Source organism: Sarcophilus harrisii, chromosome 2 (genome assembly GCF_902635505.1).
Source record: "Sarcophilus harrisii chromosome 2, mSarHar1.11, whole genome shotgun sequence".
Classification (NCBI taxonomy): Eukaryota; Metazoa; Chordata; class Mammalia; order Dasyuromorphia; family Dasyuridae; genus Sarcophilus; species Sarcophilus harrisii.
Genome location: NC_045427.1, coordinates 176,892,377 through 176,906,813, shown reverse-complemented (window position 1 = coordinate 176,906,813; position 14,437 = coordinate 176,892,377). Strand labels below are relative to the sequence as shown.

The following is a 14,437-nucleotide window of genomic DNA, read 5'->3' as shown; positions in this document are numbered from 1 at the left end:
TAGTGGAGCAGAGAAGCCTATTTAGTCTGTGGAAGAGCAAACAGATTTTATGAGGAAAGTGGATTGTTTACCATAGCTAGTCAATGGCAAAATACAAAGCAGATTTAAGGTGCCCTCATACTCAAATACACTTTGTACAACTACATACTTTCTTAAGTTATGCTTTCTTGGGGTTGTTTTGACAATTTTTACATTGAGTTAGAACAACAGCTCCTGACTTCTTCCACAGTATGATTAAAAAGTAAATAGACATAATAACCAAAGAGTTCCTTTATCCCCTTTGCTATTAAAATATATTTTTGTATATGAATTTTTACTCATAAGAAAAATCTAAAGGGAAGAAAGAAATTTATTACTAGTTCTTTGGGGCTATGTGTTATAGTAACATTTTAAATTGGTGTGGCTATGAAATTGTCAGCTTTTATTTCCACCTTAAAGAATATTTTTGAGTCTATGTATGTGTAGAAGTGAAGAAAAGTATGAGGTATAAATTCCTTGAAGAAATAGAGCTGGACTAGACCATAAATACCACTGGAAATTAGTGAGGTGATATGACCTGAAATTCTAAAGGTGGAACCAGCCATATAGTCTCAGGCTGAAAGAAAATGAATGAATGAATTGATCAATAAGGATTTATGAAATACTTTCTATATTCCTAGTACTGTGCTAATTACTTTGGGAAGGAACAAGATTAGGAGAGGCTTCCTATTGAGGTTGAAAACCTGAATAAAGTCTTGGAGGAAGCCAGGAATTCCTGAAGCAGAGATGAGAAGTAAATTTATTCTAGGCAGTGGTAGAAGTCTATGAAAAGATACAGATGAGAGACAGAAGGTCATGTATGGGGAGCAAGTAGTCCAGTTGGGATGGAACATATTATGTGACATAGAGTCAATGTAATAATTTAGAAAAGTGGGCTGGAATTAGATTGAAATACAATTGGGAAAAAAATAAAGTAAAATGGTTCAGCCTTTGTCCATATTTCTTTTATCTTGCATTGATGTGGCGTGTTTTTCTACTCTAATTATACTTCTCTACTACATTGTTATTCAGTTGTTTTTTTTTAGTTGTGTCCAATACTGATCTCTTTGGGGTTTTCTTAGCAAAGATATAATAAAGAGATTTGTTATTTCTTTCTTTAGTTTATTTTACAGATTAGGAGATTGAGGCTAATAGGGTTAAATCATCTGCCCAGGGTGACACAGCTAGTAAGTATTTGAGGCCAGATATAAAGTCAGGAAGATGAGTTTTCCTCAGTCCTAAGTTCAGGCAAAGCACTCTAATCACTGTGCCATTTAATTACCTCTCTAAACCTTGAACATATCACTATTAAATAGTTCTTTTAGTCTACTTTTGAAGTATCTCAAGGCTATTTTGAATTAATTCTTCCAAGGTATAAGCTATCCTTCCCAAACCGGGACAATGATCAGAGCAACAAAAGATCATGTTATTTTATTGTTTTAATTATGACTGATTAAAGATATTAATTAGTACAATAATTTCTATTAACCAAGCTGAATTTGTCAGATCTCTCTTTTCACTATGGCATCAAAGCAAAATTTTTAAAATTTTCTTTAAAGTATTAATTTTAAAGTATTTACCAGTTCTAAAAATAGGGAGAGGTTTGGAACCTCAAACTCTGAAGAGAATAATATTACATTTATTTTTATTGTTTGACTTATCTTTTATTCTGCTGTGTTGCTTCCTTTGCAGTTCAGAACATTAGCAATGAACCATCATTCAATTCTGATGTTCTATAGAACTTGAGATTCCATCAGTCAGTCTTCTGTACATCATATCTCTATGGTTTTCTTCTCTGTAGTTCATTTGGTTCCAGAGGAGCAAAAGATTATTTGTAAATTAGGCTTGACTTAAAGCTGACCAAGGGAGTGGTTGAAGCTTCTTCCCTTTGCCCCCCTGCCAACACCCTCTTGGCACTATCCCAGCGACATTCTGACTCCTGGTTTGCAATTCTACCCACTTGCCAGAAATGGCTCTCAGTAAAAGCATGGCTAATCTATACCATCAAATAATCTTGTAATAAAACCATTTGAAGTTAAAAGTTACCTTTCACATTTCAGGAATACTGTTTGCATGTGATTGTATAGCTATTCTTTTGAGGCTGAGTTTAAAGATGACAATTGTATATTAAGGAATATTTTACAATGTCCTAGGGGTGTTTTCTCAAAAAATGTTAACTTTTAAAATTATAATTATAGGACGAATAAATCTAGAGGAACCATGCCTCTTTCAAAAACCTTTATTTCTTTGGTTGCTTTCATAATTTAAAGGAAAAGTATCTGTTGATCACCTAAGTTAGGAAAAAAAAATATACCAGGACAGAAACAGACTGGAAACCTCACAAGATGATCTATTGCATTAATTAATTGAAAAAGTTTTGTCAATAGCTATCCAGAATCCCAAATTTATAAGCATAGGTCAGTGTGGTAAATTTTGTAAGACTTAACCAACACAGAAAAACAAAAACAAAAACAACAATGTGCTTTAAAAGTGTCATATATTTTAGAAACATTGAATGCATACTGCAAGAAGAAAACAACCAGAGAGAATCATTAAAGATAGGGCAATTGAATTCTGTAATGGTTCCATATTGCAAAGCACAAATTGTTAATGCTCATGTTTTTGCACAAATCATCAGTTTAGTTAAAGTTTCATTTCTAGTTAAAATACTTTTTTTCTGTGTGAAACTATTGCTTTTATTTTTTTTTCTTCCAATTCAACTTAAAGTAATAATTTATGGATTCCTTTCCTTCACAAAGTATAAAATGCGTGTGAGAAAATACAAATAATTATGTGAACTTCTGTGATACATTTTGCCTTGATTCTAAGTAAAGCCAAATAGCACTTTGCAATTTGCATTCCTGCTTTCCAAAAATAGCAGTGAAAGCCTGCTATTAAACTGTAAAACTGATATGGTTGTCCTTAATGCCCTGGCAATACACCTCCAGGAAAGAGCTCAGAAAACTGAGCTGGAATATAAGTGCTGACCTGCAGGGTAATCTACTGTTTAACACTCACTAAGTTTATTACTCCTCTAGGCGATGTTCAGATTCCAGGACCTCCCACCAATGTACATGCTTCAGAAATCAGCAAAACATATGTTGTGCTCAGCTGGGATCCACCTGTTCCCCGTGGCAAGGAGCCATTAATGTATTTCATTGAGAAGGTACTGTGTAGTTACATTTGTTTGTGGGGTAAGCCTTTGTACAATCTTCTATGCTTTAACTGTTTTCCTAGAAGAGAAATCACTGGACCAGTCATTTTTCCTATGTGTTAATTAATTATGAAGTTGTGGTAAAGAAAGCAATAATAGGATACCATATTTGGGTATTGTCAAGGATGAGGATTCAGATTCAATTTAGTTGAAAAAAAATCTAATAAATTCATTACGTCTATGGAAATGAACAAAAAGTTCCAATCACCAACTTTGCTCTGTCTCACTACCCAGATACACTAGGGAAAAGTGATGGGATCTTTCTCCTGTTACTGAAATTTAGACTGTTCTAATGCCATGTGTATTGCATCATCAATATAGAAACAATTGAATTTAGTAAGAATAAATTTTTTTTTAAGACAAGAAACTACAAAATAGTTTGTGTCTTTCCCAAGCAACATCCCAGGTAAGCACCTCCCAATCTAGTTTCTCTACCTTCTACACCTGAATTTCTCTTAAAAATTTTTCCCTGAGGGCATAGTTCATGCCATTTACCTTTGAACTACCTTGTAAAACTTGACTTGAGTGCCAACACTGTTGGTTATAAAACTGCCTCATTATTCTTTCCTATTCACAAGATATAATAGAATCATAAAATCATAAATCTTCTAAAAGGAACCTCAGAGGCCATCTAGTTCATCTCCACAATTATTTTATAATTGAGGAAACCAAGGCCCAGGGAGGAGAAGGTAACAAGATTTTCATACAACTTTTACTCCTCAGAGGAACTTTTATATCACATACAAATTAGAAGTGAGGTTATAGATGAATGTTAAACTAATTTGCTCTAATTTCCATTGCACAAAATAAGCAGTTGCATATCTGTGGGTATTAAAAGTACATCTGCCAACTTTCTGATGAAAAATATTGTCACCACTGGCCTTGGACAGTGCATGAATTATTCAATATTAACATCATTGCTTAAAGGCTAAAATCTGGGATGAGAACACAACAGTGAATTAGCACATTAAGAGAGATGGATTAGTTTATTTGATTAGCGTATTACCACCTTCTGTCAAGTACTAGGAGAGTAGGATATTGCAGCAATGAGACATATGAAAGGTATATTTGTTTTTTGTTTTTTTTTTTTGTTTTTTGTTTTTTTTTTTTATTTAATAGCCTTTTATTTACAGAATATATACATGGGTAACTTTACAGCATTAACAATTGCCAAAACTCTTGTTCCAATTTTTCACCTCTTACCCCCCCACCCCCTCCCCTAAATGGCAGGATGACCAGTAGATGTTAAATATATTTGAAAGGTATATTTGAAGGGAAGGGTACAAATTTTATGGTATAGCTCTTGGCTGGTCACTGCATTAGGGGACAAGAGCAGTCAAAGTGGGGTGTTGAGATACTTTGCAACTATCTGGGAGCGGTTTCAACATATGGAAGGGATAGGAAATTAATAAAAGAAGTGAAGACAAAATATGCTTATCTCACAATTTGGTCTTGTTTCAATTCTCTAATTTAATCTGCCTGTGATCAATTTTAATTCAATTATTCAATATCCTTTTGTTGTGCACCTATTATTGTTGTGCACCTAATACAATGTATTGTGCTAGGAAGGGTTATTCAAAGGTAAATGAAACATGGACCTGCCATCATAGTTTATAAGTTACTGAGGAAAAGGACTTGTATTCAAATAACTATAAAATAAAAAAGTATATCCATAAGACAATTACAAAGGAATAGTAACAGAGTTCCATCTGGAAAAGAGTTTCTCTTGACCATTAGGGGACCAATTCATGGAGAAAATAACACTTGAACAAGGTCTTGAAAAGTGGTGCTGTTTTTGGAAGAGGAAAAAAATCTTGGTGAAGGGAATGCCATATATCTTTCTGTATATGTGATTGCTTTGAAGGTCAAAGAAGATTCTGACTATGGAAGAAATATAAGATTGATGTCATCATTTTATTTCCGTATTCTCATTCTGACAACCATATGTAATGTTCAATATAAAATGAAGATGAGTTAAAAGCAATCTAGATTTTATAAAGCAAAAGAACATAAAATATGTCTAGATCATTAAATGGAGAAATATAAAATTAGGCCTGGGCTTGCTCTTATATCACATTTTAGCACATGCTTTTAAACATAACTCTCCCAATATATAAATGAATTTTGTCATTTTCAAACTTGGCAATAACTGAATAGTGTTTAAAATTTTTTTAAGTGTGATGTTTATTATAATTTGAAATGTTTAGATATGCTCCATACTCAAGATAGTTTATCTTCACCATATTAAAACACATACAAATATAAGCAATAAAGAACTGAGTATTAGTTAGAGAAAGTCTTAAACACCTAGGTAAAGTGTTACACATTTCTATTATTATCAATTTAATTTAAAACATACTCTTCATTAATCAGTGACAATCAAATTAATGCTAATTCTAGACAAAGAACTATGCTAGATTCTTTGGAAGATACAAAGTTGTCCAAGGCATTGTCAGTGTATTTTAGAGAGATTACATTTAATTTGTTTGGAAAGACAAGATGCATGTGTATGTACACACATGTACACAAATAGATAAGTAACAATATAAGGGCATATGCTTATGGGCTTAAGCTAAAATGTGCCTTTGTAACCTTCACCATACTTTCTTTAGTTTAGAATGAAAAGCCCAAATAAATTATTTTTCTCATCAATAGTGAGATTCTCCTTTAAAAAGAACTTCTAGATAATTGGAAGAAAGACTAGAATTTTACTTTTCCATTTCCTGTCTGTCCTCTTATTTCCTCCAGGTTATAAGTAGATTTTTTTTTTTTTTGAGAGTGAAAGAGTAAAGACTGCTGGGTTAGCATTCTGATAGCATGTATCCATGTGAATATATATATTTTTTAATTTAATAAAAAGAGAGTAATTCCCCACCTTTAATGAAAGAAGAATCTTAGGAAGAATGTAGCTCCTAGCTATCTACTTTTTAATAGTTATACAGTCATTGCTCTTAGTTGTTCCCTATAAAGGATTTTCACTTTCAACTTTTATAGGTTTGGATAAAAATTGTTTCATTCATTCATCAGAAATTATTTTTAAAGCCCTATGTCTATCTTATCAATGAGTTTTATTAGATTGATTATGCAAGGTAATTGTCCTTTTCTCCTCCCTCCCCCACTTTTTAGTGGAATTGTTGATAAGCAGTGCTTCTGTCCACCCTCTCCTCTAAAGTTTACTTCTTGAACTTGTAAGACTTTATATTTATCCTTACTAAATTTTATTTTATTAGATTTGATCTAAAGTTTTAGGATCTTTTAATCTTTTAAAATCTGACTCACTCTCTCTCAGCATTATGTCATTTGAAAATTTTATAAGCATAGTGTACTTTCCTTTATTTATGCCATTTGTAAAAAGGTAAAATGCCATCGTTTTCAGTTTCCTAATATTTGGTTAATTTTAAGTGCTAATAATATGATTTGTCTATCCAGTTCTTTAATTTTTATTTGGTGTATGCCATTTTTGTAATGCCAGAGAAACTGAGGCAAGACAGAGATTAGTTTTTTATCTTTTAACATGGAGAATTTAGACTAGTAGACTAAATGGAACTCATGTTCAAAATCATTCTGCACTGAGGAACTGAGGCAAGGATTTAGCTAAATAGGATACATAACTGGAGTATACAATTTTATAGTGAAAACAAAGGCAGATAAGGGGGGCAAGGACACTGGGTGGGCAGACAAGCCATAATTTGAGGAGAAGACCATAACTTAATCCTGACAGGAAAAAGGTCAAGATAAGAAGGTTGAGGACAGGAGACATAATTGGAATGGTACAGTAAGAGATGGGAGGGACAATACTTAAAAAGAGGGGGAATTATCCTAGCAAAGATTGAGATAAGGCATTCGGAGTTTATGACTCAATGGTATATCCAAGTTTTTCCTGACTCAGTTCTCCCAGTCCTAAAGGCAAGGAAAGGGTGGGGGGGTTAATAATTTTATTCAGAGTACAATATTTTCTCTGTCCATAGTCTACTTTATGCAAAAAATAAGGAGAAACAAAGACCTATTTAAAGTTTGCTCCCTGCTAACAATAATTATACAATTGTATGTAAAAATATCATTTGACTAGCCAAGAAATAAATAGGTTTAGAAAATATTTTTAAGAGAGTCTGGCAAAGTTTTCCATGCAATCCTCTTCAGTATATTTGATAAATATAAGTAATAGAAGAGTGGTTTTTAAAATACAAGCTTATGAATATATGTGTTTAAATTTTGATAAAGTTATCAAGTTCTAAAATACTTTTTTGTTGTTTTTATTGTTGATGTAGTCTGTGGTTGGTAGTGGTAGTTGGCAACGGGTCAATGCCCAGACAGCGGTGAGATCTCCTCGCTATGCTGTTTTTGATCTCGCAGAAGGGAAACCATATGTTTTTCGAGTTTTGACAGCAAACAAACATGGCCTCAGTGACCCTTCAGAAATTACTGTACCAATTCAAGCACAAGACATGATTGGTAAGTTATGACAGTGAGTAATCAAAGACTATGCACAATCAGAAAATAACATGAAATTGAGGAAGTATTAAAAATGCAACTCTATCATTTCTTTTTCTACTTCTTTCCCTTGTATTCCTTCTTTGTACTCATTCTCTGTAGAACAGCTTTATGCTATGCTATTATTTAAATTTGTGAAAAAACTCACATGGTATATTAGTGATCGGGGCACTAGTCGAGAGATCTGAATTTAAGGGCTGGATCTACCATTTACTTACTGCGTGATTGTGGCTATAACTTACCCACTGTAGACTAATTTTCTCATCTGTAGCATGGAAATTATATTTGTATTACATATCACCTAAGATTATTGTAAAAAAAATCAATATTTTGAAAACTACAAAGTCAGTCTTGCCAATTAGCATTTATAAAACTCCTACTATGTGTTAGGTACTATGCTAGTTTCTGGATATTTAAAATACTCAAATAATTCTTATCCTCAAGTAGCTTGCACTCTAATTGGGGAGACAACTTTCAGAGAACTATACAAGTGATATAAAGGACAAATTGGAGTGGTATATAAATTTGAATGATTAGATAGCAAGTTATTTTTAAATAACATTATCTCTTAAGTAGCCACATAAAGTAGCAACATGACACATTTCTGAGGTAGTAAAGAATGGATAGTGGATAGTGAAGAAACTTTTCCTGCAAACATTGGTTGGTTTGATTACTTTAAAAATGGAGTTCAATTGCATGTACTGATTAACATAACCATATATTTATTAACAAAATTTTAATATAAAGAAGCAAACTTCTTTTGGAAAAGAATTCCTTCCAGAACTTATATTTCTAAAAAAGAAAAAAAAAAACTCATCCTTCATTTACAGTTTCTGATTATAGCCTAATTCTTATATTGGTCATCCAACTACACTTGCTTCATTGTGTAAGAATGTGGGCATACAAATTTGCTGAGATGTGGATGAAGCCCCTTATACCTACCACTGTATGTATGAAGATTTAAAGAAAGATAATAGTTCAATCTATGCTTCTAAAGCATTTTAAACAAAATAAAAACATTTTTGTCATTTCTTATAAACCTTTCTTAGTTATGATATTCAGAAATTTAAGAAAATTATTAAATTTTGCTTATTGTATTTCATTACATTGTAATCAACTTGAATTTAAAAGATTTTTATTATTCATTGCTCTTATGTTAATAAATTGATAAAATTATTTTTATTTTTATTTCTTGTCCATATAGTTGTCCCTTCTGCTCCTGGTCGTGTGCTTGCTTCAAGAAACACAAAAACATCTGTTGTTGTTCAGTGGGATAAACCCAAACATGAGGAAGACCTAATAGGCTACTATATTGACTGCTGTGTGGCAGGGACAAATAAATGGGAACCTTGTAATCACAAACCCATTGATTATAACAGGTAACTAATGATGCAAAATTTTCAGGTTTTTTTGTGTGAAATTAAAGTTAATGTAATGTAATGTAATGAAATGTCCTTCATATTTGCAAGAAGCAAAATGGCATTTTAACGAACTTTGCTTATTCATTTGTAATCCAATTAATTTATATTTTCAAAGGTGGACATGTATATTTGATATGTTTTGATCTTATTTTTATTGAAAGGGTGCATAAAATGAATGTGTTTGGTCATTTGTAACATAAAAGGCCAAAATATCAATTTTTTTTTTCAAGTGAGATCTGGTTTCTAAAAGGCTTTCCAACAGGGAACAAGAGTTATGGGAGAGAACATCTGTAGACACAATAAGGCGGGAAGGAGGACATTTAGAAAGTTCTGTGAGCAAGGTCTTGAGTCTATAGCTTCTGCTCCAGGTTCTTCCCTTGAGTTGAGCAAGGTTGGTTCTGTGGTTATGTTAGGTAGCCCTGAGCTTCAAAAGCCTTTTTTTATTGATGGATTTTTGTGTAGTTCCATTATACTGCTCCCCCATGAAGAAGGGAATTAACATAAAGTATAATCATTATAAAGCCCATGTTCCCAGTACGCAATTTGCCTGATTCTCATATTCTAGATTGTTATAAAGCAGTTGAAGATAACCGTTTATAGTCACTGGAAGAAAGAATGACTATTGCAACTTTCCCTCACATTGGGAAAGTTGCAACTTAGCAAGGAGAGACAGAATAGTCATTTGGAAAGAGTAATATATTTGGAGTGAGAGATTATATATTCAAAGACCCCTTCTGGGATGTACATATTATCTGTATGTCATTGGTGAACCATTTATTATCTCTAGGTCTTGGTTCCTCATTTGTAAATTGAGAGAGTATTATATCAGAAAGTTTCTTAAGGTTCCTTCCAAACTTAAATTTATGAATCTATGACTCTGTGTCTTTTTCTAGAGCTTAAATACTAACTATACTCATGGAGCATTCTCCCAGAAATAGTGGAGAAGAAAAAGAAAAAAAAAAAACCTGGGCATAAGTGTAACTGGCATCCAAAATAGACTGATCGGCTGCAAATCCTATGAGCCTGAGAACCTGTTTGAGACTGTCTAGACTGGGTCCTTCTCCCATTTTCTGGGTAGAACTTCCTTAGCAGCTCATCCTCAACCCTTGGGGGTTTGGCTTACCTTTTCCAAAAATTTTGCTTCCCTTTGAGGGAAGTGGTGTTCTTTACAAAATAAATAAATGAAATAGTTTCCTGGAAGAGGGAAATAAGAATGTTTAAACTTTGCCTTTGTTTTTTTGCAGCCTGGGATTATTATACAAATTATTTTCTTCTTTTAAAAAATATCTAGGGGTATCTAGGTTTGGGGATACTTTAACAGGATTTTATCTCCTCTTTATTCCTACTTTACCTTAGTGACTCTGCCCCATGCATTTGGATAAAATATTTTATATCTCCTGCGCAAGAAAGTCTTTCTCTCCTTCTCACTTCATCTATATAAATGAAGTTAATAAAACACATAGCTTAGAATTTTCTGATATCCAATAGAGTTTTATAATAAATAAATGAAGCCTAAATGAAGAGTATGTAGTTTTTTTGTAATTCTTTTGTTTTACAAATTTTGTCCTCACTTTGATTAATAACTGGGAAAGGAACAAGTAATATATTGTTTTGTTTTGAGGCAGAAATTAACACAGAATCAATATCAATCTTCTGGTATGCTTGTAGGCTTCGAAGAACTTTAGATCCTGGCACTGCTTCTCAATAGTTTTGAGCTCTATCTCTCCCTTTACCAAGTGTGAACAGGGCTACAGATGAAAGTTATCAAGTTAAAAGTAATAGACTGTCAAAGGTTGCCAGCTATAGTTGGCTCTTTTTTAAAGCACAAATTAGCTATAAATTGTGAATAGGAAAGAGACTTATGGGAAACCCATTTTTCCTGATCCAGCAAAAGATTCTACTTTTCATAAAATATTTCAACTGAGTTTTTAGACCACTTGTTTCTCTTAAAGAAATATGTGTATATATATATATATATATATATATATATATATATACACACACACATATATACATGAAAATACATAAATTGCCTTTTGTTTTGAGGTCACAGATATAATTAAAAATATCCTCCTCCTGTCCCAGCTCACCTTATTAGAATTTTACTTTTTAAATAAAGAAAACCAATTAACCATAACCACTTAATACAGTGAGCATGTTACATAATGTTTTTTCCTAGTTTCTTTCCTCATGGCAGAGGCAAGAGATATGTATTATTATCTGTTCTTAATCATTATTTAAAAAAAATTATTCAACATTTGGCTCCCTTTTTATATTCCTGTCATTTATAGTTTTAGTTATTATGTTTATTTTACTTTGCATCAGTTCATACAAATCGTCTTATATTTCTGAATCTTCATATTTAACATTTCTAATTGCATAATTATATCCCATTACATTTATTTTTATTAGAGTGTTTAATCTCACAATTTATTAAGCCACTTCAAATTGATATATACCTACTTTATTTTCAGTTCTTTATCACAACAAAAATGAAGCATAATTATGAATATTTTGTTATATATATTAAGCCCTTTTTTTTTTTACTTTTGATCCTCTTATAGCATATTTTCAGTGGTAGGATTTCAGGGTCACCCAGTATGAACAATTAGTTAGCTTTTTATTTTCAGTATCCAAATTAAAATTCAGAACAGTAAGACGATGTTGCAATGTCACCAACAGATTTAATTCAATTTTCATAATTTTATCTATAGTTTAACATTCTTTTAAAAGCTATTGATATCCTTTTAACACTTATCTAAAGAGAATGGGTTTTGTTCCTTATACAGTTGTGTTAGTTTCCTATATTAGACCTTCATCAGTGATGTTTGATAAAAAGTTTTGTGGTTTTTTTTTTTAAACTTCAGGGTTTCGTTTTTTTTTTTTTTTTTTTTTTTTTTTAAAGATAAGACTTTGATTTTCAGGTAATTTATTTTTTGAAAATTATTGTGAAATGACATTAATGATGATCTAAACCTCGTTTCTGCCAAACTACTTTCTAGTTTCTCCTTTGTTCCTTGTAAGATTTTCAGATGTTAAAATATAGTATAACTTTCCTTACAAATGTTTTTTTAAAATGCTATAATAGAGTTTCGCTTCCTATAGCAAGACTCAATTTATTTATTTTTTTATTTTTTTCCTCATCTTTTTAAGAATTTGACAATAGAATTTAAATATGCAACATTCAAATCATATCTTTTGGACAAAAAAATGAGAGAAGCTGAATTATAAGTTATCTAGGTCACATATTTAAAAGGAAAAATTGGTCCCTGGGTAGTATTTGTCAATATGTGTATTTAGTGTTTAATAACAACCCCAAGGAATTGTTTAAAAGTATAAGTGACAGACAAGCTGCCAATCTACATTGTTTGAGATAATTTCCAGATGAGAAATTCCTTTTATTAATGAAAACAAGTGTTCAGAATAACACCCTAAAATAAGAAATTATTAAGTATATTTATATTCTGTTTATTCTTCTAATTATAGCTATACATTATATATTCTATTTCCTATGTAATTATATCCCTAAATAAATGCTAGGTTATTTAAATTATTCTAGCTAATTAATACAATAAGGGCATAATTCCATGTAGTGATAAAAGTATTATTCTTATCATTACTATCACCTCCTCCCTCAAGTAATTTGCAATAAATGTTTCATTGGATATGTCATCTATTTCAAGGTAAATAGTCATGGCATAAATAAATATCTCTCTATATCTATTTTCTATTTATCATTTGTCTGTCTCTCTACATACATTTAAATTAAATAAAAAACTTCATAATACTTAAACTTTTTTTGCATACTCACACAATTTAATATCAAAATATTATCTTTTTCTTTTGGTCAGTAGCTTGACTAGAGTAATCATGTTATTGGGCTACAAGAACATCTCTAAGTATTCTTCTTATTCATTGAGTGCTTTTAGAGGGAAACAAATCTACCAGATGTAGAAATAAAAGGGAAGTCACATTGAAAGTGACAGTAACCATTCTTTTTCAGACATTTCAAAGGTCACTCAGAGGGCAGAGTGATTGCCCTAAGTTCTGGCCCGTATTAACTGTATAGTAACATCATTTTTAGAGAAAAGCTGATTTGCATTAGAACCTGGTAGAACTGAGTGCTTTTATGTTCTGTTTGTATCTTGGTGTATTGACTTTACTAGACTTAAAATCATTGCCATGGGAAAAATAAATTAGATATGTAATATACTATTTATAACGTACTCAAAAAGTGGATTTCACTTCAATCGAACTGAATAATTTTTATGAAGCATTTGGAATGATTTCTGCTCATAGCATAGGAGAAAATAGATAAAACATTGAAAACAAAACACTGATTCATGTGTTTTTATCAGGTTTGTTGTTCATGGTTTAACTACTGGAGAGCAATACATCTTCCGTGTTAAAGCTGTTAATGCTGTTGGGACTAGTGAAAACTCACAAGAGTCTGATGTAATAAAAGTCCAGGCTGCCCTCAGTAAGTAATTCATGTGCTCTTTGGCTCCAATTTTCAGTTCTTCAATAAGTTTTAATTTCTGCATGAATAAACATTTATGATGCCATTTGGAATATTACCAGAGGAAAAAGGAAGATGTAAATTGTACAGAGAACATACATTCCTGTTGAAATGTCTCATCAATTGGCCACTTGTCCTGAAAATGCCAGTGTGAGAGGGAGAAATGATAATGTGCTAATAAAGTGCAAATTAAAAATAAAGGAAAAAATGATTAGAGGTCACATTTGTTTCAGAATGGCTGTACTGATAGTAAAAGTTATAGTAGAAGCTTTAATGTACTTGTCTTCCCAGATGTATGCAAAAATTACACTGCTTCAGTAACTTTCTGAGGCATTCTTAAATCGAGGAGTTCCAATCTGTCACTCTAGTGAGTTTATAACGTTCATGTAATTGCGCTTTTATTATGTGACTATGTCTACATAGCAGGAGAAATTTGCCAATTATCCAGGTAGCTTGATCAATGTAGCTACTTAAACATATTAATTCAGGTCCTAAATTTCAAAGACAGGTGAGACTAGAGTACTTTGTACTCTAGTGATTTCATAATTTTTATTGCATTTATTTCTTTTATTATTCAGGACCAGATATGCAAATCAGAGTTAATTTACACATTAACAATAAGATTTTTGAAAATCTTGCAAGAGATAAATTTTATTAATAATTTCATTTTAAGACCTCCTTGAGTTTCTTACAGCAATCTGCCTAGATCTCTCCTTGGTACTTTGCTCACTCCTACAAATTTTACAGCTGTTTTTATAAGCATTACTCTTCCTA

At 31.8% G+C, this 14,437-nt stretch overlaps 1 protein-coding gene across 1 annotated transcript in view; it reads left to right on the top strand.

Moving 5' to 3' along the window:
- MYOM2 (myomesin 2) overlaps nucleotides 1-14,437 on the top strand; it is a 152,338-nt gene that overhangs the window by 76,623 nt on the left and 61,278 nt on the right. The window contains exons 14-17 of the mRNA XM_003757920.2: nucleotides 3,057-3,184; nucleotides 7,501-7,684; nucleotides 8,928-9,102; nucleotides 13,503-13,624. Coding sequence (XP_003757968.1) covers nucleotides 3,057-3,184; nucleotides 7,501-7,684; nucleotides 8,928-9,102; nucleotides 13,503-13,624 — 609 coding nt within the window. The remainder of the gene's footprint in view (nucleotides 1-3,056; nucleotides 3,185-7,500; nucleotides 7,685-8,927; nucleotides 9,103-13,502; nucleotides 13,625-14,437) is intronic.